Source organism: Enhydra lutris, unplaced genomic scaffold (assembly GCF_002288905.1).
Source record: "Enhydra lutris kenyoni isolate GAN:26980312 unplaced genomic scaffold, ASM228890v2 scaffoldscaffold26, whole genome shotgun sequence".
NCBI lineage: Eukaryota > Metazoa > Chordata > Mammalia > Carnivora > Mustelidae > Enhydra > Enhydra lutris.
The window spans coordinates 3,707,255-3,731,434 of record NW_019154110.1 but is presented as its reverse complement, the minus strand read 5'-3'; the positions used below and the strand labels follow the sequence as shown (position 1 = coordinate 3,731,434).

The 24,180-nt window shown below is 37.2% G+C and overlaps 1 protein-coding gene across 2 annotated transcripts in view; it reads right to left on the bottom strand.

Annotated features, from left to right (window-relative positions):
* Positions 1 to 24,180, bottom strand: part of LOC111151603 (slingshot protein phosphatase 2) — a 242,645-nt gene that overhangs the window by 127,810 nt on the left and 90,655 nt on the right. For both annotated transcript variants that reach the window (XM_022509688.1, XM_022509690.1), the window contains one exon: positions 17,136 to 17,179. In XM_022509688.1, the coding sequence (XP_022365396.1) occupies positions 17,136 to 17,179 (44 nt within the window). The remainder of the gene's footprint in view (positions 1 to 17,135; positions 17,180 to 24,180) is intronic.

Below are 24,180 nucleotides of genomic sequence, written 5' to 3'. Positions count from 1 at the left end.
GTGGTCAGAGAAGATACTTTGTATAATAGCCAATCTATTGAGACTTAATTTGTTGCCTAACGTTCAGTCTATCCTAGAAAGTATCCCATGTGCCCTTGAGAAGAATGTATATTCTGGTGTTGTTGGATGGTGTTCTGTACATGTTTGTTAAATCTAGTTGACTTATTGTCTTATTTAAGTCTTTTATTTTTTTTGCTTATCTTTTGTTGGGTTGTCCTATCCATTATTATGAGTGTGATATTAAAGTCTCTAACTATTATACAAATATCTATTTTTCCCTTCAATTCTGTTAGTTTTTGCTTCATACAATTTGAAGATTATTTATTTATTTATTTATTTGTCAGAGAGAGAGAGAGAGGGAGAACACAAGCAGGCAGAGTAGCAGGCAGAGGCAGAGAGAGAAGCAGGCTCCCCACTGAGCAAGGAGCCCGATGCCGGACTCGATCCTAGGACCCTGGGATCATGACCTGAGCCGAAGGCAGTGGCTTAACCCACTGAGCCACCCGGGCGTCCTGCCTCATACATTTTGATGATTTGTCATTAGGTACATAAATGTTTCTTTATATCTTCTTTCTGTATGGAATCTTTTTTTAAATTCAAGTGTAATTAACGTACAGTGTCATATTAGTTTCTGTATAATACAATCAATAGTTCAATAATTCTATATATTTATATAAGAAAATGACTTTTCTAAAACTTAGTTTGTAAAAGTCAAGAACTGAGGGGAAATCTACATTTTTGTTGTTGTTGTTAATGCCATGAAGGATAACATCTGGAATATAAGTAAAATTATTTAGCTAGCTTTAAAAGATATACCTAATTTCATCATAGATGAAATAATTAGATTTGTGTGTGTGTGTGTGTGTATTTTAAAGATTTTATTTATTTATTTGACAGAGAGAGATCACAAGTAGGCAGAGGCAGGTAGAGAGGGTGGGGGAAGCAGGAATCCCACTGAGCAGAAAGCCCAATGCGGGGCTCGATCCCAGGACCCTGAGATCATGACCTGAGCTGAAGTCAAAGGCTTAACTCACTGAGCCACCCAGGCGCCCCTAGATCTGCTTTTCAAATCAGATTTAAAAAGAATGTCTTTCATAGCTACCAGAAGCAGAACATGCCAGATAAATATAAAATATCTGTGAATACATTCTTCAGAAACAAAGAATACTTCAGTGAAATAAAAATTCTCACTCTTGTCAAGAAACTAGGAAAAGAGCCAATGTGAACTTAATGCCAGAGAACTGTATGTTTAAAAATGGTTAACAGGGCAAATTTTATGTTATATATATTTTTCCACAATTAAAATAAATATATTCTTTAAAAAGTGTGCACTTAACAATTTAAATGGGCAGCTCCATACAGTGGTAGAACTAAACAGGATGAGAGGACAGCTCACTACACCCTGTGTTAGCCATACCCAAATGTTTATAAGCAGTTGAAAGTTCTCTGGATTACAAGAATAACCTGCATGGTGGGTGGCAGAGATTCAAACTTCAGAAGAGTCAATAGCAAAAGATGTATGGGCTTCAATGGTGATCAATTAAAACCAATTTTTAATATACAGAAAGTTCTATGTTTGTAAGCAAATAAATCACACAGACACACACACACATACTGTTATAAGTTCAATAAATATTCAGTTACTCTGTGAAATGTTATCATCATTCTATTTCTTAAAACAGAAAAGCAAGGTGATAGAACATTTTACTATCAAATGGCTCAGAAAAAACAATTCCTTGTATTGTATTTGCAAATTTCTGTAAAGATGAGATAATTCTGAAATTTTAAAAATGATAAAAATGAGGATTAAACCATCAGCTCAGGTTTACAATAGATTTTTCTTCTTTCCTATGTTGTTTTTTTTTTTAATTTAAGTACAATACACTTATTCTCTAGGATAATATAGTCTTTACTAGAAGATATATTGAGATGGAAGTATATCTGTCCTTTTCTCATGGGCAATGTAGTACATTTATTGTTATTACAATATTTAAATCCATACCAAAATTATTTCCCCAAATAAACTGAAATTAAATGAAGACATATCCCAAAAGTACAAATAACAGAGCAAATATAAGATTAAAAAACCTGGGGCGCCTGAGTGGCTCAGTGGGTTAAGGCTCTGCCTTCAGCTCAGGTCATGATCCCAGGGTCCTGGGATAGGCTTTATGCTCAGCGGGGAGCCTGCTTCCCTTCCCTTTCTGCCTGCCTCTCTGCCTACTTGTGATCTGTCTGTCAAATAAATAAATAAAATCTTAAAAAAAAAATTTAAAAACCTGATTTGGAGAAAAGACTTGGCCACCAATTGAATGAACTGGTAACACAGTGCCATTGTGAAACTCTACTTACATAAAGACATGCCCCGATTCTGTTTTTTTAAACTGTCTTCAAAAGGTCTCCATTTGACTATTGCACCAATAGTTTACGTGTTCAAAGGTTAACTCACTTTTTTTTAAACTTTTTTTTAAACTCCATTTTTTAGTAGAGGTGTCAACACTCTTTTAGTTTCATTTATTTAGTTTCATTTATAGTAGAGATATCAACACTCTTTTAGCTCCATTTATTCATTCAACATTCACTCAAGCATTTACTAAGTTCCAACCACATACTAATTGCTGTGGATACTGAGATAAAAGTCATAGCCCCTGCCTTCATGCTGCTGTTAGATGGGGAGGAGATTGCCCACCTCTAGCCATTTGTCTGTAACAGCTTCCTGGATAGTTTTCTTGCCTCTTCTCAGACTGCTTACCACCACCATACACTGGTAATCATGTCATTTTTTTAGACAAAGATTTATCAAATAAAAACTCTGCTTTTAAGATACGGACAATTAGGGGCTGCCTGGGTGGCTCAGTGGGTTAAGCCTCTGCCTTCGGCTCAGGTCATGATCTCAGGGTCCTGGGATCGAGTCCCGCATTGGGCTCTCTGCTGGCCAAGGAGCCTGCTTCCTCCTCCCTCTCTCTCTCTCTTTCTCTCTCTGCTTGCCTCTCTGCCTCCTTGTGGTCTCTCTCGGTCAAATAAATAAAAATCTTAAAAAAAAAAAAAAAAAGATACGGACAATTATCTCCTTATTGTCTCTGAAACACATTAGCACCTACTTCCAGACTTCTGAGGATATCTTTCTACTTTCTCCATCCTCCTATATTTGGAATGATCTCTTTCTGTTCTCCATCCTCCTATATTTGGAATGATCTCTTTCTGTTCTATCTAAATCCCAATCATTCAAGATCCGGGTCTTCTAAGAGATTTCCTAAGGTTCCTTTGGTCCACAATACTCCTTATCCCATCTGCTGCAAACTTTGTTCATTGCTAGGTCTGAAGTACCTTGGGGGAAATAACATGTTTTCAAAGGTGAAGAAATTTCTCAGTAGATGATGAGTAATTCTTTATGTCTATCAATGACTAAAAAGGAAGAAACCAGGCTTAAAAACACAAGAGGCTTTGGGCTGAACATGAAAAATAACTTCACAGGGGCACTTGGCTGGCTCAGTTGGTGGAGAATGCAACTCTTGATCTCAGGGTCGTGAGTTCAAGCGCCACACTGGGCATAGGACTTGCTTAAAAAAAAAAAAAAGGGGGCGCCTGGGTGGTTCGGTGGGTTAAAGCCTCTGCCTTTGGCTCAGGTCATGATCCCAGGGTCCTGGGATCGAGCCCCGCATCGGGCTCTCTGCTTAGCAGGGAGTCTGCTTCCCTTCCTCTCTCTCTGCCTGCCTCTCTGTCTACTTGTAATCTCTGTCAAATAAATAAATAAAATCTTTAAAAAAAAAAAAAGGAAAGGAAAAAATGAAATAAAAATAAAAATAACTTCATATTGATTAATTTAAGAAGAAAAGGGTCAGTACTTCCAAGCCCCCATTATTTTGGATTCCTCCAGAGGGCAACAGATTCCTGCTTGTCATATTTTGGATATAACTGGCTCCCCACTAACAGCTATGTAACCTTAGAAGTCACTTTCTAGAGGTGGGATCAAGATGGTAAAGTAAGAAGATACAGAGCTTACCTCCTCCCACATGAAGGAGATCCACTGACTAATTTTGTGGTGTGTGCTGGAGGGGCAGTGACCTGTTGTAATGTTGTCTGGAGGCAGAATCGCTGGCAGGTACTTTTTGTTTTTTTACTTCCTTTCTTCCTGGTTTTCCTGGCCCTAGCAGGTACCATTTCTGATACTCTCCATCTACTATCCTAGTACTGCTAGCCCTATCCAACCTGCACACATAGCCCCTCCTAAGCCCTGATCCACCACATTCCACAGGCAACAGGTACAGTCAGTTAGCACTAGAGCCATTCCTAAGTGCTCCTGCCTTGAAGGGCCAGGCCTGCACCTAGAATGCTTGCAACAGTCACAGTCAGACATGACCATCAACTCTGCCAGAGGGCTGCCCAGCCCACCAGCATACTTATGGCTGTTGTGGCCAACCCCACCCTCCGATGAGATTGTACCAATTACAACCAGGACACAACAGGAAGGTGTATAGAGCCTACACAAGAAATACTTGACGGACCTGGCTTAGGTGATCGGGGTGTTTGTGCTACTGGGCCCCACAGGGTGACTTCTACATAAAGCCAGTCTTTCAAGGCTGGTACATGTAACTGATCTAATACATAAAAACAGATAGAGAGTTAGGTAAAATAAAAAGACAGGAATATGTTCCAAAAGAAAGAATATGATCAAATCTCAGAAAAAGAAGTAAATGAAATGGAAATAAACTATCGAATAATGTTCAAAGTAATGATCATTAAAAAATCTCAGGGAACTGGGGCGCCTGGGTGGCTCAGTGGATTAAGCCTCTGCCTTCAGCTTGGGTCATGGTCTCAGGGTCCTGCGATCGAGCCCCACATCAGGCTCTCTGCTCAGCAGGGAGCCTGCTCTCCCCGCTCCCCTCCCCCACCTACCTCTCTGCCTAGTTGTGATCTCTGTCAAATAAATAAAAAAATAAATAAATAAAATCTTGAAAAAAAATCTCAGGGAACTAAGGAGAAGAATGAATGAATGCAGCAAGAATTTCAACAAAGAAACAGAAAATATAAAAAGAATTAATCAGAGCTGAAGAATTCAATAACTAAAATGAAAAATACACTAAAGGGAATCAACAGCAGATCAGAATGCAGAAGAATGGATCAGTGATCTGGAAGACAGGGTAATGGAAATCACCCAATTAGAAGAGCAAAAAGAAAAACATTTTTAAAAATGAGGCTAGTTTAAGGGACCTCTGGGACAACATCAAGCAAACAAACATTTGCATTATAGGGCTCCCAAAAGGAGAAAAGAGGGAGAGAAAGGGGCAGAAAAACTATTTGAAGAAATAATTGCCAAAAACTTCCCTAACCTGATGAAGGAAATAGACATCTAAGTAGAGGGAGCAAAAAGAGTCCCCAGTAAGATGAACCCAAAGGGACCCACACCAACACATATTAATATCAAAGTGTCATCAGTTAAAGATAAAGAGAGAATCTTAAAAGCAGCAAGAAAAAAACAACTACCAATGTACAAAGGAACTCCCATAAGACTATCAGTTGATTTGTCAGCAGAAATTTTACAGGCCAGAATAGAGTAGCATAATATATTCAAAATGCCAAAAGGAGGGGCGCCTGGATGGCTCAGTGGGTAAAGCCTCTGCCTTTGGCTCAGGTCATGATCTCAGGGTCCTGGGATTGACCCCACATTGGGCTCCCTACTCAGTTTGGGGCCTGCTTCCCGCTCCTGCTCTGCCTGCCTCTCTGCCTACTTGTGATCTCTCTCTCTCTCTCTCTGTCAAATAAATAAATAAATAAAAATTTTTAAAAATGCTAAAAGGAAAAAACTTCCAACCAAGAATATTCATCTAACAAGGTTATCACTCAAAATTAAAGGAGAGATAAAGAATTTCCCAGAAAAGCAGAAGACAAAGGAGTTCATCAACACAAAATTGGCCCTATAATAAATATTAAAGGAACTTCTTTAAATGGAAAACAAAAGTACATAACTAGAACTAGGAAAATTACGAAAGAAAGAAAAATCTCACTGGTAAAAGTAAACATATAGGAAAGGTGGTGGATCAACCACCTACGCACACATAACTAGCATGAAGGTTAAAATACAAAATTAGTGAAACTGGCCATATCTACAATAATTAGTCAAAGAATACACAAAATAATAAGATATAAAAATACGACTTCAAAAGCATAAGACATGGGGCGCCTGAGTGGCTCAGTCATTAAGCGGCCTTCAGCTCAGGTCATGATCCCAGGGTCCTGGGACCAGTCCTTCCTCAGGCTCCCTACTCAGGGGGGGCAGCATTCTTCTCCCTCTCCCACTCCCCTGCTTATGTTCCCTCTCTTGCTGTGTCTCTCTCTGTCAAACTGTCAAATAAGTAAAATCTTAAAAAAAAAACAAAGCAAAACCAAACTTTACTAAGATAAAAGAAAAATTCTATTAAAAAAACATAAAACATGAGGAGGAAGTAACAATGTAGTGCTTTTAGAATGTGTTTGAATTGAAGCAATCATTGACTTAAAATAGGCTGCTATATATGTAGGATGTTATATATGAACCTCATGGTAACCACAAAAAAATGAAGAGAAAGGAAAACATAACACTAAGGAAAGTCACCAATTCCCAAGGGAAAAGGACACCCAACATAGGAGCACCTAAATAAATAAAGCAAATATTAATAGACATAAAAGAAGAAAATGACAGTAATACTATAATAGTTGGGGACTTTAACACCTCACTTTCATCAATGGCTAGATCACCCAGGCAGAAAATCAACAAGAACATTGGCCTTAAATCACATATTAGACCAGAAGAACTTCATAAATATCTGCAGAATATTCCATATAAAACAGAATAGATTTTTTTTTTTCAAGATCACATGGAATATGCTCCAGAATAAATCACCTTAGGTCACAAAACAAGTCTCAGTGAATTCAAGAAGACTGAAATCATATCACACATCTTTTCCAACCACGGCACTATGAAGCTAGAAATCAATTGCAAGAAGAAAACTGGGAAAAACATAAAACACGTAGAAGCTGAACAACATTCTATTAAACACCCAATGGGTCAATGAAGAAATCAAGAGGAAATAAAAAAAAAAAATACTTAGAGACAAATGAAAATAAAATCACAACAGTCCAGGGGCACCTGGGTGGCTCAGCCGTCTTCAGCTCAGGTCATGGTCCCAGAGTCCCTGCTCAGCAGGAAGCCTGCTTCTCCTTCTCCCACTCCCCTTGATTGTGTTCCCTCTCTCACTATGTCTCTCTCTGCCAAATAAATAAAATAAAATCTTAAAAAAAAAAACACAGCAGTCCAAAAATCTATGGAACAAAGCAAAGCTAGTTCTCAAAAGGAGGTTGAGAGTGATACAGGTTCACCTCAAGAAACAAAGAAAATCTCAAGACAGCAATGTAACATCACACCTAAAGGAGTAGAGAAAGACCAAAGCCCAAAGTTAGTTTAAGGAAGAAAATAATAAAGATCAGAGTGAAAAAAAATGACATAGAGAGTAAAGTAAAAAATAGAAAACATCAATATAAGTGGGAGGTAGTTCTTTGAAAAACGAAACAAAATTGAAGAACTTTTAGTCAGACTCATCAAGAAAAAAGAGAGGACCCAAATAAATAAAATCAGAAATGAAAGAGAAGTTACAACTGATACCACAGAAATACAAAGAATCATAAGAGACTAGTACAAATAATTATATGACAACAAATGGGACACCTAGAAAAATAGATAAATTCTTAGAAACAATCTTTCAAGACTGAATCAAGAAGAAATAGAAAATCTGAATAGACTAATTACTAGTAATGAAATTGAACCTGTAATTAAAGAATTCCCAATAAACAAAAGTCCAGCACCAGACAACTTTACAAGTGAATTCTACCAAACATTTATGGAAGAGTTAACACCTATCCTTCTCAAACTAGTTCAAAAACTAAAGAGGAAGGAATGCTTCCAAAATCATTCTATAAGACCAGCATTACTCTAAAACCAAAATCCAAAGACACCACAAAAAAAGAAAATTACAAGCCAATAACCCTGATGAATATAGATGCAAAAATCCCCAACAAAATATTAGCAAATTTAATTCAACAATACATTAAAAAAATCATATGCCATAACCAAGTGGGATTTATTCTGAGGATGCAAGAATGGCACAATATCCACAAATCGGGGACGCCTTGGTGGCTCAATGGGTTAAAAGCTCTGCCTTCGGCTCAGGTCATGATCCCAGGGTGCTGGGATCGAGTCCCACATCGGGCTCTCTGCTCAGCAGGGAGCCTGCTTCCCTTCGTCTCTCACCGCCTGCCTCTCTGCCTACTTGTGATCTCTGTCTGTCAGATGAATAAATAAAATCTTTAAAAAAAATTCACAAATCAATCAATATGATACACCACATTAACAAAAAGAAGGATATAAATCAGATAATCATGTCAATAAATGCCAAAAAAGCATTTGATAGATTTCAATATCCATTTATGATAAAAACTCTTAACAAAGTGGGTATAGAGGAAACATACTTCAACACAATATAGGCCACATATGATAAACCCACAGCTACCATCATATCCAATGGTGAAAAGCGGAAAGCTTTTCCTCTAAGATCAGGAATAAGACAAGAATACTCACTCTTGCCACTATTATTCAACACAGTATTAGACACAGTGATCAGACAAGAAAAAGGAATAAAAGACATCCAAATTGGAAAGGAAGAGGTAAAACTGTCACTATTTGCAATTTAAATGGTACTATATATAGAAAACCCTAAAGACTCCACCAAAAATTTATTAGAACAAATTAATTCAATAAATTGCCAGATATGAATTCGGTATACATAAATCTGTTCCATTTCTATACACTAATAATGAACTATCAGAGAGTGAAATTAAGAAAACAATACCATTTACAATTATATTAATAAGAATAAGATACCTAGGGATAAATTTAACCAAGAAGATAAAAGACCTATACTCTCAAAAACATTGATGAAAGAAATTGAAGTTGACACAAATAAGTGGAAAAATAAACTATGCTCATGGACTGGAAGAATTAAGATTGTTAAAATGTCCATACCACTCAAAGCAATCTACAGATTCAACATAATCTCTATCAAAATACCAACAGGAAATTTTCACAGAACTAGAACAAGTAATCCTAAAATTCGTATGGAACGACAAAAGGCTCTGAATAGCCAAAGCAATCTTGAGGAAGAACAAAGCTGAGGTATAACACTCTCTAATTTCAAACTATAGTACAAAGGTATAGTAACCAAAACAGTAATGATACTGACATAAAAACAGATACAGTTCAATGGAACAGTATAGAGCCCAGAAATAAACCCACAATTATACAATTAATTTTGACAGGAGGCATTAATATGCAATTGAAAAAAGGGCAGTCTCTTTAATAAATAGTATTGGGGAAACTGGATGAAAGAATGAAACTGGACCAATTTTTACACCATATTAAAAAATACACTCAAATGGATGGAACACCTAAATGTGAGACCTGAAAACTTAAAACTCCTGGAAGAAAACATAGGCAGTAAGCTCTTGAACACTGGTGTCAGCAACATTTTTTCAGATCTGTCTCCTTAGACGGGGCAACAAAAGCAAAAATAAACGGGGCAACAAAAGCAAAAATAAACAAACGAGACTATATCAAACCAAAAAATTTTTGCACAGGGAAGGAAAACATTAACAAAATAAAAGGCAACTTACTGAATGGGAGAAGATATTTGCAAATGATATAACCAATAAGGGGTTAATATCCAATATACATAAAAAAATAAACAATTCAATTTAAAAATGGGCAAAGGACCTGAATAGACATTTTTCCAAAGAAGACACATAGATGGCTAACAAACAACAGATGTATGAAAAGATACTCAACATCACTCATCATCAGGGAAATGCAAATCAAAATCATAATGAGGTATCACCTCACACCTGTGAGAATGGCTAGTACCCAAAGACAAGGAATAACAGGTATTAGTAAAGATGTGCAGGAAAGGGACTTGTGCAGTGTTGGTGGGAATGCAAAGCAGTGCAGCCACTATGGAAAATAGTACAGAGATTCCTCAAAAAATTGAAAATAGAACTACCATATGATCCAGCAATTCCACTTCTGGGTATTTATCTGAAAAAATACAAAAACATGAATTCAAAAAGATACATACATCCCTATGTTTATTGCAGCATTATTTAAAATAGCCAAGATATGGAACGAAACTAGGTGTCCGACAACAGATGACTGGGTAAAGAAGATGTAAGTCTACATATAAGTATGCACGGATATATGTATACACACACACACGCACACACACACACACACACACACACACACAGTGGAATATGTAAACTATTACTCAGCCATAAAGAAGAACGAAATCTTGCTTTCCGTGTTATGGATGAACCCAGGGAGTATTACGCTGAGTAACAAAAGCTGGAGCAAGATAAATACTGTATGATTTCACTTATATGTGGAATCTAAAAAACAAAATGACCAAACAACAAAAGAGAAACAGACTCATAGATACAGGGAACAATCTGTTGGTTGCCAAAGGGGAGGGACTGCAGGGATGGGTGAAATAAGGGAAACGGACTTCCAGTTATAAAATAAGTAAGTTACAGAATGCAATGTACAGACAGTACAGGGAAAAGAGATAATAATACTGCGACAACTTGTATGGTGACAGATAGTACATAGAATTATCATGGTCATTACTTTGTAATATATATAAATGTTCAATCCTATGTTGTACAGCTGAAAGTAATATAATATTGTATGTCAACTACAATAAAATTTAAAAAGTCACCTTTTTTACAGACCACCATTCTATTCCATTAAAGTCAACCTGTAGAATTCACTCATGGTGTTTACACTTCTAACGCCAATAAAACAGAATTCTTGGGGAAAAAAAGACAAAAATTTTTGAAACAAATAAACAAAAATTGGTAACAAATATTATATGTATTCCTTGACTTGGCTGGGGAAAATATAAAAACTATCCTGAATGGCTTAAATATTCATTTGCCTTTTTAAAAAATAACACAATTTCTGGATCTCTGAAGCCATATTATTGTACAATACTACAAATTTCTGACCTTACAAATAATTTCCTAAAAGTCATTTCTTTACTCTTTACTTTATACAATTTTTAGCTTAAGTTGGTACAAACAGGAATGGAAGAGCTCTACTATAATTAAAATACTTATTTTCTAAATTTAGATCTAAAGTCCACAACTACTGTTTTGGGATTTCAAAGATTTCAATGATATTTCTTTTGTTCATTTTTATTTATGGTCTTATAATTTTATTAGTTAACTCATATGAGAGAGCCATTTATAGGTCAAATTGTTGATTATTGGTTGCTGTATGGTTTAGTTTTATACTCACCTTCCTGGTTGTTCCCAATTAAGCAAGGTGGGTCATCACACAATCAGCAAAGCAGTGCCTTCATAAACATGCACAAGGAAGACTGGCATTGAGTGTCATCTGTTTATCTTTTTTACCAAAAATAATATACAACCTGGTTTTTAGCTCTGTGATCATGTTATCTTTTCATGCTTATCTTTTGAGAAAGACAAAGTATTGCCAGAATTGTTATAAAAAGGGGCCAGTGTAGCGTGAATACATTGTATTTTTTTTTTTAAGATTTTGTTATTTATTTGACAGAGAGAGAGAGAGAGAGACAGTGAGACGGGGAATGTAAGCAGGGGGAGTGGGAGCGGGAGAAGCAGATTCCTCGCTGACCAGGGAGCCCGATGCAGGGCTCAATCCCAGGACCCTGGGATCATGACCTGAGGCAAAGGCAGATGCCTAACAACTAAGCCACCCAGGAGCCCCTACATCATTTTTTAACTATAGTAAGATGCACATAAAATAAAATTTGCCATCTTAATTATTTGTAAGTGTACATTAAGTACATTCCCACTGTTGAGCAACTATCACCACCATGCATCTCTAGAACTTTTTTCTCTTCCAAAACTTTAACTCTGTATCCATTAAACAATAACTCCACTCTCTTCTTCCCCCAGCCCTGGCAATCAACATTCTATTTTCTGTCTCTGAGACTCTGACTATAGTAGGTATCTCATGTAAGTGGAAACATACAATATGTATTATTCGGTGACTGGCTTATTTCACTTAGCATAATGTCCTCAAGATTTATCCATGCAACATTTGCCATAATTTCTTTCCTTTTTTAAGGCTGAGTAATATTCCATTATATGGCTATATCATATTTATTCATCCATTTATTTGCCAGTGGACACTTGGGTTGCTTCCATCTTTTGGTTATTGTTAATAATGTTGCTATGTACATTCATGTACAAATTTCTCAAGACCCTGCTTTTGATTCTTTTGGGTATATAGCCAGAAGTGGAATTGCTGGAGCATATAGTAATTTTAGTTTTTTGAGGACCTGCTATACTGTACCATTTTACATTCTCACCAACAATGCACAAGGGTTTCACTTTCTCCACATCCTCACCAATACTTATTTTCTGTTTTCTGGACAGTGGCCATCCTGATGAGTGTGGTGATATATCTCATTGTAGTTTTGATTTGTATTTCCCTAATGATTAGTGATACTGAACATCTTTTCATATACTTATTGGTCATTTGTGTACCTTCTTTGGAGAAATGTTCTTTACTCATTTTTTTTAAATTGAGTTGTTCAAAGGTTAATTTTATGTGTCAACTTGACGGGGCCACAGATTTCTGGGCCCAGAAATTTGGTTAAACATTATTCTGGGGGTGTCTCTGGATGAGATTAACATTTAAATCAGTAAACTGAGTAAAACAGATGGCCCTTCCCAATGTACGTAGGCTTCACCATTCCAGTGAAGGCCTGAATAGTACAAAAGGCTGAGCAAGGAAGAATTTGCTCCTTCTGCCTGTCTTTGAGCTATGACATCAGTCTTTTCCTGATCAGACTCAGGCTCAGACTGGAAGTTAGACCATCAGCTCTCCAGGGTCTCCAACTTGTAGATCTTGGGGACTGCCCAGCTTCCATAATTGGGTGAACCAACTCCTTATACTAAATCTATCTATATATTTCCTATTTTCTCTGGAAAACTCAACTGTAGATTTTGGTACTGAGAAGTGGGGTGTTGCTATATTGAATACCTAAAAATGTGGCAGTGGTTTTGGAATTGGGTAATGACTAGAAGCTGGAAGAATTTTGAGGAACATGCTTGAAAAAGGTAAGACTGTCATGGAGGGAGTGTTAATTGGCAATTCTGGTGAGAGCTCAGAAAGGTAAGACTGTCATGAAGGGAGTGTTAATTGGCAATTCTGGTGAGAGCTCAGAAAGAAAAGAGGAGGGCTGGAGAAAAAGCCCTCCATCTTCTTAAAGAATACATCATAATCATGAACAGAATGTTGACAGAAATATGGGCAGTAAAGTCCATTCCAGTGAGGTCTCAGAAATAAGAAACATGTTATTGGATAATAGAGAAAAGGCAATACTGGTTATAAAGTAGGAAAGAACTTAGCTAAATTAGGTTCATGTTCTAATGTCTTGTGAAAAGCATAAATTGTGAGTGAGGAAATTAGATATATAACTTAGATTTTTAAGCAAAGCATTGAAGGAACAGCTTACTTCCTTCCAACTGTAAATAGTAAAACATGAGAAGAGAGAAATGAATTGAAGAAGTACCTGTTAAACAAAATGAAACAGAACTTAGAGATGTGGAAAATTCTCGGGTCTATACTGTAAAAAATAAGAAAGCATGCTCAGAAGAAAACACCAAGGGTGTGGTGATTAAAGTGGGTGTGAACCATAGACCTCTCTACAGCCATCTCCACAGAAGCTAGGAATAGAGATGGGATTTATACTAGCAGAAACACTGCCAGGGGGAATTGGAGGAACCAAAGAAAATAAGACAGAATGAAGGAAGGCTGTGAACATACATTATCATTCAAGAAAAGGAAAGAAGGACCCCAAAGGAGATTCAGAGATCATTAGGACTGCTACTCCAACTATAGACCCAGAGTGCAAGGGCTGAGGGCAAGTCTACCTTTACACTGGTTCTCCTGCCCAGCAGAATGCCAGGTAGATGGGCCCTTGCAGAATGCCAGATGGGTGGCACTTACGGGAGCCAAAGGTGCAGGGCTGCCTTGATGAGCTGCGGAGATGACACTACCAATCCAGTGGTGGCATGACAACCATCCCAGTGGGTCCCCAGTGCAGAGTATCAAACCAAAGAGCATTATTATTGAGCCTTAAGATCTAATGGAATTTACCTTGCTAAGTTTTGGATTAACTGTCACCTCTTCTTTCTTTCTAATTTCCCTTTTGGAATGGGAATGTTTTCCTAAGCTTATCTTACCACCGTGTCTTGAAGTGCATAACTTATCTGGTTTCAGAGGTTCATAGCTGGAGAGAAATTCTGTCTCTAATCTCACCTGTATCTGATTTAGATGAGATTTTTAAAAAAGATTTTATTTATTTGAGAGAGAGGTGGGAGAGCACAAGCAGGGGGAGGTAAAGTGGGAGAGGGAGAAACAGACTCCCCACTGAGCAGGAAGCCTGATATGGGGCTCGATCCCAGGACCCTGGGATCATGTTCTGAGCTAAAGGCAGATGCTTAACTGACTGAGCCACCCAGGTGCCCCATGATTTCGATGAGACATTTGGATGAGACTTTGGACTTCATGCTCAAATGAGTTAAGACTTTTGGGGCTACTGGGATGGAATGAATATATTTTTTGTGTGAGAAGGATATGAGTTGGAGGCACAGGGTGGAATGTTATGAACTGAATGTTTGTGTACCTCGCTAATCCATATCTTGAAGCCCTAACCCCTGATGTGATGGTATTTAGAGATGGGAGCCTTTGGGAGGAAATAAGGGTTAGATGATGTCATGATGATGTTACGGGGCTCCCATGACAGGATTCATATCTACGTATGAGGAAGAAACCAGCGCATCCTCTCTCACACAGACACATGAGGCCACAGCAAGAACACAGCTGTCTGAAAGCCAGGAAGAAAGCTCTCACCAGGAACCAAATCTGCCAGCACATGGATCTTGGATTTCCCTGCCTCCAGAATTGTAAGAAATAAACACCTGTTTTTTAAGCTAATCGGTCTATGGGTATTTTTTATAGAAGTCTGAGCTGAATAAGACAGGTTGTTCTTTTTCTATTGTACTTGAGTTGTAAGAGTTCTTTATGTATTCTGGACATTGACCCCTAATCAGCTATATGATTTACAAAAATTTTGATGTAGACTAATTTATCTATTTTTGTTGTTGCCTGTGAACATCGGTTTTTAAAGACTTCATAGTTTGGGCTAATTATATTAAATGATTACTTTTAAGACTTTCCCAATAAATGACATTTGGTTAAAATAAGAGATAATTAATAAAACATCTTTTTTATTATGTGGAATTGGTATTAGTTTTAATAATATGCTGTTTACTCTATTCTACTCAATTCTCTACTACAAACCACAACTGAACCCTCAAACTGAAAAGATGAGTTCAGGCATGCTCAGTGAAATGATGCTAACTCAGTGCTGGTTTATTCTGTGGTAAGTGATAGGGAACCCCAGAATAATCTGTAGTAGTCAAGCACACAAAAAATCAACCTCTTACATACCATCTAGCAACAAGGGGTATTCAACTGGACTTAAGAGAAGTTTCTTTGCTTTGAGTCAGACTAAAGCAATTAGATTTAGAAATAGCCTGGGAAACATATCGAATGTAAGAAATTACAACAGGCAAGTAAAGTTTGATTTTTAAAAAGGGGTACCACCAGGTTTTTCTTCATTCCTTCTTTGCATAAATGATCCTTTTCTTGTAAACAGAAGAAGCCTACAAAAACCCTCTGCTAGTCATATTAATAATTTATTGTCAACAATTTTAAAAACGGTGGTCTCAATGGTTCTTAATGGCTCGACAATTCAGGACTGTTAATGAGAGTAAACCTGCATTGCCTCATTATGTAATATTTGGAACAACAATCATCCCAGTAGATACCAAGTCAATATGTAAAGCTCGAAATTAACCCAACGATCTTTACATCTGGCCTAGTAAAAAATTCAGAATCCTTTGGAATCCTCTTTTCATTCTAATGGGAATAAGGTTATGATGTCTCTGGTAATCATTCGGCTAAAATTTTTTCTGGGTTTCTTTCTCTTAGCTCTATGCAAAAGATGACACTTCACTCTCAGATCTTCCCCAATAGATAGTGAGAAATAAAGTTTCAAGTCAAATTTTCATGCTAACGAAGACAGGAAAAAAATACTGTCAATAAGCCTCCGTTATGATGAAAAGGAATGATTTTTATAAAAACGTATAGTTTGCAAGAGTGGTATACAGCAACAAACACTTGATAATTTATCATTAAGGAACATTCCTTCTAGCCAGGTTCTCCACTTTGAGCATGCTTACTGTATACTTCCTCTGTATCATACAGAATGGCTCATGTGATTGAGTTTGGAGGACAAAAGTTTGGTAGCATTTAAATGACCATCCTGAACTTACCAGTACTGTTTCTTGGGGAAAAAAGTTGATTTATAAAGCCATTTAAATGAGATAACAAAAATATTTATATACTTCTTAAATATCTCTCATAATCTTTTTCTTTTAACAGCAGCAAGTATTGGTACCCTTTTAACAATATGCCCACCACTCTGTGAGTAGTCATTGTATATAAAGGATTGGGTAAGTTACTTACTATATCTTTTGTATTTAGGAAGTGAAATATTGACCCATCTAGAAGAATTTAAATATCTATCAAAATGAATGACAAATCTAAGTACAAAACTGAAGGCTGAAATGTTCAGTTGATATTTTCCTAAAAGGTAATGAAAATTTACTTTTTTAATACTCAAGATAGTTCTCCAGATTTGGGTAAAAATTGGGCCAGTATTGGCATATCTGCACTTTCTTAAAGCAATCTACCATTATATGTATGTATGTATGGACGAATAATTGACATACAACATTATCTTAGTGTCATGTGTACAACATAATGCAATTAACCATTTTAAATCTGAGTCAGTAACTGGATTCTTAAAACAAGCCCTTTTTGAGAAACCAATTAATCTTCCTGGAGAACCAAGGTAAGCTAATCTGACAAGACTAAGAATTAGAGAAAAAACATTAACTACAGAAATGCTATAGAATACAATGAACAAACATACCTCCGGGGCTGTGACCGGCATTCCTCCTCCCCACTGTCTGCCTCCTGCATAGAAAGGAAAATGATAAAAAAAATAATTTAAAACCTGAGGTCTCATATAGTGTCAACAAAGCAATTTTACTAAGCTTTTTAAAAGATTTTATTTATTTGACAGAGAGACAGCAAGAGGGAACATGGGCACGGGGAATGGAGAGGGAAAAGCAGACTCCCTGCTGAGCAGGAAGCCTGATGAAGGGCTTGATCCCAGGACCCTGGGATCCTGATCTGAGCCGAAGGCAGATGCTTAACTTGACTGAGCCACACAGGCGCCCCTCATCTTGTGCACTTGAACAAATTCTCTCTATAAATAGCAACTTCAACCAACCGGGAAGGTTGATATGTATCAGTAGAATTTATTTCTGGAGGAAACGTCAACAATAGCCAACAAATTTCATTGATAACCAACTGCTAATGGTTAAAAGAATTACCTCTGAAAACCAACTAAAGATGTTGTGCTACTGTTATGCTACTTCAGATTCAAAATCAGTGGGCATTCTGATTGCCACCAACAAATCTCACCAAGATGTTGTATTAATAATTCTGGTCCCCAAAGAACAACCTAAACAATGAACCACTTCACAAAGCACTCATGATCAAATCACAAATAATATCGCCCTCAACACAAAGGCTACTAGTTATTGAGTGTTTATAATGTGCCAGGCTCCTTGCTCAACACTTCGAGTACATTGTTCTACTTATTACTTATAAGTTCAGAAGGTTGAGGGATGCCTGGGTGGCTGAGCTCGTTAAGCATCTGACTCTTGGTTTCCGCTTGGGTGATGATTTTGGGGTCGTGAGATTGAGCCCAGCAGTGGGCTGCAAGCTTAACGCACAGTCTGCTTGGGATTCTCTCTCTCCTCCCTCTGCCCATGCTTGTGTGCTCTCTAAAATAAACAGATAAATAAATAAATAAATAAATAAAATCTTAAAAAATAATTCAGAAGGCTGATAGTACTGTATTTCTCACTGATTCTCTCTCTCACACACATACACAGAGCTAAGCATAAATATATTCAATCAATAAAAAAGCATTGAATCATAGTTTAATTGCAGTATCTCTTTTTTCTTAGTGGCACATAAGATAATTGAGGGTGTTATAACATGGCAATTTAGATTCAATGAAATATGGATTTTACAGATGAAATTCACAGAGGATCTAAGTAAGTTTCCCAAGGAAACTCATATGGTGAAGCTATAATTAAAACTGATAAAATACTGCCTCCCAGCACATGGAAGAACCCACCATTTACTCCTTCCTGTCCTAGGTTAGGTCTTGTAAGTTATTACACAGATTTTCATGTACACAAGAATACTGACATAAAGGAAAAGTGAGAAAAGGTGTGAGAATTAATAATACTAAGGTGCTAAGTTTTTCCTTAAGTTTGTTCCCTGATATTTTATATTTGCTTTTGGTCACTTCGCTCTATTGGGCGAACATAAAAACTGGAGGACAAAAATAATTTCAAACAGTATGTGTACTATTTGCCACTGAGCCACCTACATTTTTTAGTTTATTGAACCAAAACCATTCACCTCTATATCATTCTGTCTCCATTCCTGGCAGCTACTATTACTTTAAACTCTACAACTTCTATGCTTTTATTTTTGTTATTGATTTCAGGCATGCGTATTATTTTCCATAAAGGGAAGAACGCAGCAAAGATTCTACCCACAGAGAGAAGACAGGTTGAATGTCATAGTGCGCTAAACTATTTGCCTATAGGGGAGATTTTAGGTTTAGAAGTACCCCCTTTAGAGATTGAAAAGAAAGGTGTTAAAAGGAAAAGAACTGATTGTCTCTAGAGTCAGAACCTGGAAAGTTTGCAAGAAAGAAAATGAACAGATTCAGATAAGCAAATGTGAATGTTAGATTTTGAGGTCCAGGGGAACTATAATATAGAGAAATGATTTCTTGGAATGTCATTTAACAAGTAGTGCTTCATTATTGTTATCACTGGTTAACTGAACTCAACTTCTGATGTATTTTAGTATTTTTTAATTGTATGAAAAACCATATAAAGGGTATATTTAAGATAAATTTAAGTTAAGAGGCACAATAATACAATAATACAGTATCTGTGAACACTGAACAGATAGACTAGTACTGAAAAGCTAGACTAGTACTGGGGCAGCTGGGTAGCTCAGTTGGTTAAGCATCTGACTCTTGGCTTTGGCTCAGTCATGATCTCAGGGTTGTGAGATCAAGCCCCATGTTGGGCTCTGCTCAGCGTGGAGTCTGCTGGAGATTCTTTCCCCTTCATACTCCTTCCCCCTCTGCGCCTCACCCTGCTCGCATTCTTACTCTAAAGTAAAGAAATAAAATCTTTAAAAAAAAAAAAAAACACCTTAAAATAAAAAGAGCCAGACTAGTACTGAAACCTTTGTACCTGTGTGCTTATTACCTATCTCCCATTCTTATCCTTCTCCCAAGATGTGACTACTATTTTGAATTTTAAGTTTATAATTTTCTTGTTCTCACTCTACTATAAAAAAATTTCAAACATAAAAAGGTTGGAAAACCATATAGTGAATCTGTATATTCACCATATGTATTCTACCATTAATATTTATATACTTACTGTATTGCATATTAATTTATCTGTTTGCCTTTCCATCAATCCATCATATTTTTGATGCATTTTAAACTAGGTTACAGACATCAGTACACATGCCATTAAGTGTGTATAATTAATTAGAATTCAGTATTACAGTTTTCCCTCTTATAGTAAAATTTACATATAATGAAATGCACAAATCTTAAGTGCACCATTCAGTGAGTTTTGAAAATGTATATATCTGTGTAACTAAAACTTCTATCAAGAAGCAAAACATTTCTATCACTTCAGAAATTTTTCGTGTACCTCTTCTCAGTCAATACCTGGCACCACCCACTCCCTAGAGACAACCATTGTTCTGATGTTTCTACCACAACTTTTTCCCCCAAGTTAGCACATAGCATATGATTCCACTGTTCATATAACTGGAATCATATAGTATGTACTCTTGTGCGAGGCTTCTTTTACTCAGCATTATGTTTTGAGATTCATTCATGTTGTTGCATTTAACAGGAGCTCATTCCTTTTTATTCCTGAGGATTCCATTGTATGAATACACCACAGTTTGTTTATTCATCTCCTACTGATACACAGGTGTTTGAATTTTTGTCTATTATGAGTAAAGCTGTTATATGGGCAATCCTTCATTTAAAAAAAAATTATTTTAAAGGGAGAGAGTGCACAGAGCAGGGGGGAGGGGCAGAAGAAGAGGGAGAGAAACTCAAGCAGACCCCCTTGCTGAGAGCAGAGCCTGATGCAGGGCTTGATACCAGGACCTAACATAATGACCTGAGCCGAAACCAAAAGCTGGAGGCTTAACTGACTGAGCCACCAAGGAGCCCTCTTTTGTGTTTTTTTGGTGGAAATGTTTTTGTTTCTCTTGGGGTAATGGGATAGATGCATGAAAAGTTTCATAGGAAATTGCCAGGCCTTTTTCCAAAGTGCTTGTAACACTTTATTCTTATCAACAGTTTAATTAGCAATTTTCTTCTCCAATGGTTATTGTTTTCCATGTTCTCAGAAACTTTCACTTACCCTTTAGTCACAAAAATGCTGTATTTTTAAAATGTTGTACAAGGTGTTTTCTTCTTCTTCTTCTTTTAAAGATTTTATTTATCTGAGCTACAGAAAGAGAGTGAGAGTGCGTGCATGAATGGGGGCAGAAGCAGAGAGAGAGGAAGAGAAGCATACTCCCTAGAGAGCACTGAGCCAGAATCGGGGCTCAATCCCAAGACTCTGAGATCATGACCTGAGCCGAAACCAAGAGTCAGGCGCTCAACTGACTGAGCCACCCAGGCACCCCTACTCTACCATATTTTTTAATAAAAGCTTTATGGTTTTATATATAAGGTCTATGAACCATCCTTAAAAAATATTTGTGTATGGTGTGAGTAGGAGGTTCATTTTTTTCCACATGGATATCTAGTTTCAAGAACCATTTGTTGAAGACTTTCTTTTCCCCATTGGGTTACTTGGCTCCTTTGTAAAAAATCAAATGATTGTATAGGTGAGGTCTACTTCTGGGTTCTTTATTCTGTTCCATTGATCTATTTGTCAGTCTCTATGCCAGGACTACACTATCTTGACTACTGTACTTTATAGTAAGTTTTGAAGGAACTATAAATCCTCTAACTTGATTCTTCTTTTTCAAGATTGCTTTATCTTCTAGTAAGACTTTCTGTCTTTAAACCTACTTTATCTGATATTAATATATCTACTACAGACTTACTTATGCGGCTTACAAGACACATTTTTCAATCTCTTTATATTTTAAAGACTGTCTCTTATAAACAAAATATAGATGCATCTTGGGGAGCCTGGGTGGCACAGTTGGTTGAGTGTCTGACTCGGTTTCAGCTCAGGTCATGGTCTCGGGATTGTGAGATCCAGCCCTACACTGGGTTCTGTATTCAGTGCAGAGTCTCCTTGAGATTCTCTCTCCCTCTGCGCCTCTCCACCCTCCCACACTCTCTCTCTCTCTGAAATAAATAAATATATCTTTAAAAAAATAAAGTTGCATCTTGCTTTATCTATTGTGACAATTGTTGCCTTTTAATTGTAGTGTTTAGTTCATAAACATTTAATGTAATTTGAAACAGATTTGGTCAATAATGTCACTATTTATTTTCTGTTTGTCACCTCTATTTTTACTCCCCTATTCTTCCTTTTCTGTATTCTTTTGTATTATTTGAATATTTTTTAGAATTTCATTTTTATTTACTGGTTCTACCGGTTTTCATTATTTTTAAATTCCATTATCTTTTTGATGACATCTATATTCTTAAACAATATATCATTTAGTTTTTGTAAGGGCCTATTTAGCCAGAGCAACTCTATCCTGACCCTACACGCCCACTCTCCCTTCAGGGAACTTACTTAAAAACAAGTCCCAGAAACCAGTCCCAGGTAACAAAGCCCAAATACAAGGGTGGGTCAGGCCAGGTGGAGGTATCCAATCAGTGGGGGCGCATACTGTCTCCCTAGCTACCAAGGAGTATGGGCCCCGCCCTTTGGGTGTCTTTTGGGCGCTCATTTTGACCAAGGTGATAGGCTAGTTCAAATATCTACTATAGGGTAAATTGTAATTCAATTCGTCACTTATGTGTGACCTAGCAGGGCCGTGCAGCTTTCTCTGTATTACAATCTCATTGGCCACCTGTGCCTGGCCAGGCCCAACCACATGGCCTTTGCCCTTAAAAGCTAGTCTGTAAGGCAGAGGGTCGTCGGCTCTTTGCAAGAGACGTCGCTGGCCGGTCAGTTTGATTCTCGATGCTTGGCGCGAAATAAAGCTTTGCTTGACCTTCACTTTGTATCAGTCTTGCTCCTTTGACCATGGACCCAACAGCTTTGATTGTTTAAGACCTTTAAAAATTGTACCATATGTATGTAGTCTTCCCAATATGCTTTTTTTAAAAGATTTTATTTATTTATTTGACAGAGATCACAAGTAGGCAGAGAAGCAGGAAGAGAGAAGGGGGTAAGCAGGCTCTCCTCTGAGCAGGGAGCCCGATGGGAGGCTCGATCCCAGGTCCCTGGGATCATGACCTGAGCTGAAGGAAGAGGCTTTAACCCACTGAGCCACCCAGGCGCCCCACAATATGCTTTTTTAATAGTAGTATTATGCAAACAAGATTCATCCACTTATTACATCCATTTAATGAGGTAAAAGACTACATTATATGAATATATCAAAGTTTATTGGGGTGCCTGGGTGACTCAGTGGGTTAAAGCCTCTGCCTTCAGCTCAGATCATGATCCCAGGGTCCTGGGATGGAGCCCCGCATTGGGCTCTCTGCTCAGTAGGGGGCCTGCTTCTTCCTCTCTCTCTGCCTGTCTCTCTGCCTACTTGTGATCTCTGTCTGTCAAATAAATAAATAAAATCTTTTTAAAAAAAAAGTTTATTCATTCTACTTATATAGATTGTTCCTGATTTTTGGTGACATCAACCATACCACTATAAACATTCTTGTATGTGTCTTTTGGTCTACACGTATAAGAGTGTCAACACAGGATATATACCAAGCAGTGGAACTGCAGGGTCACAAATAAAGTTTAACATTTACAAGATAGTGCCAAATTATTTTCCAAGGAGGCTGTGCTGATTTATACATCCACCAGGAAAAAGTGTTTCTTTCAGTTGATCTAAATTCTAGCCAACATTTGGAATCATCATATTTTTAATTTTTAGCAATGGTCTCAATTTGCTTTGCCTTGATTACTAATAAGGTTGAGCAACCTTTTATGTTTATGGCCTATTACTAACTTCATGCCCTTCCCCTTGTATCTAAAAGGAACAGACCAAAAGGGGGATAATTCAAATTATTTTCAGCTCTTTGGTAGATTTTTCTTCTCTTTTTAATTATTTAATTATTTATTTATTTATTTTAGTGAGAGAGAGAGAGAAAATGTGTGTGTGGTGGGGGGCAAAGGGAGAGGGACAGAGAGAATCCAAAGCAGACTCCCTGGTGAGCATAGAGCCTGACATGAGGCTCAATCCCACGACCCTGAGATCATCATCTGAGCCAAAATCAAGAGTTTGATGCTTAACCAACTGAGACACCCAACTGAGACACCCATGGATTTTTATACCTTTGAGAATTGTGATGAGAGTATATGGGGAAGTAAAAAGCAAAAACACCCATGATGCTTCCTTAATGGGCACAGACAGCCAATCAGTTATATCTACAGAGGCATATGCACCTTAATTAGACTTGTTCAAGGACACAATGGTGGTATGGTTAGGATTTGAATTCAGGTCTATTTTTCTGTTATAACTAGCTTCCTCTAAACTAAGATACCTATATCCAAAGATAGCAGGTAGGGAGGTAGCCACAAAAGAAAGCCATTTCTTTTTTTCATGGCTTATAAAACAAAATAAAATAAAATAATACCCTTTGTCATCTTTCCTCTATGACTTCTATACTTTAAAATAATGCCAAAGGAATGGAAAAT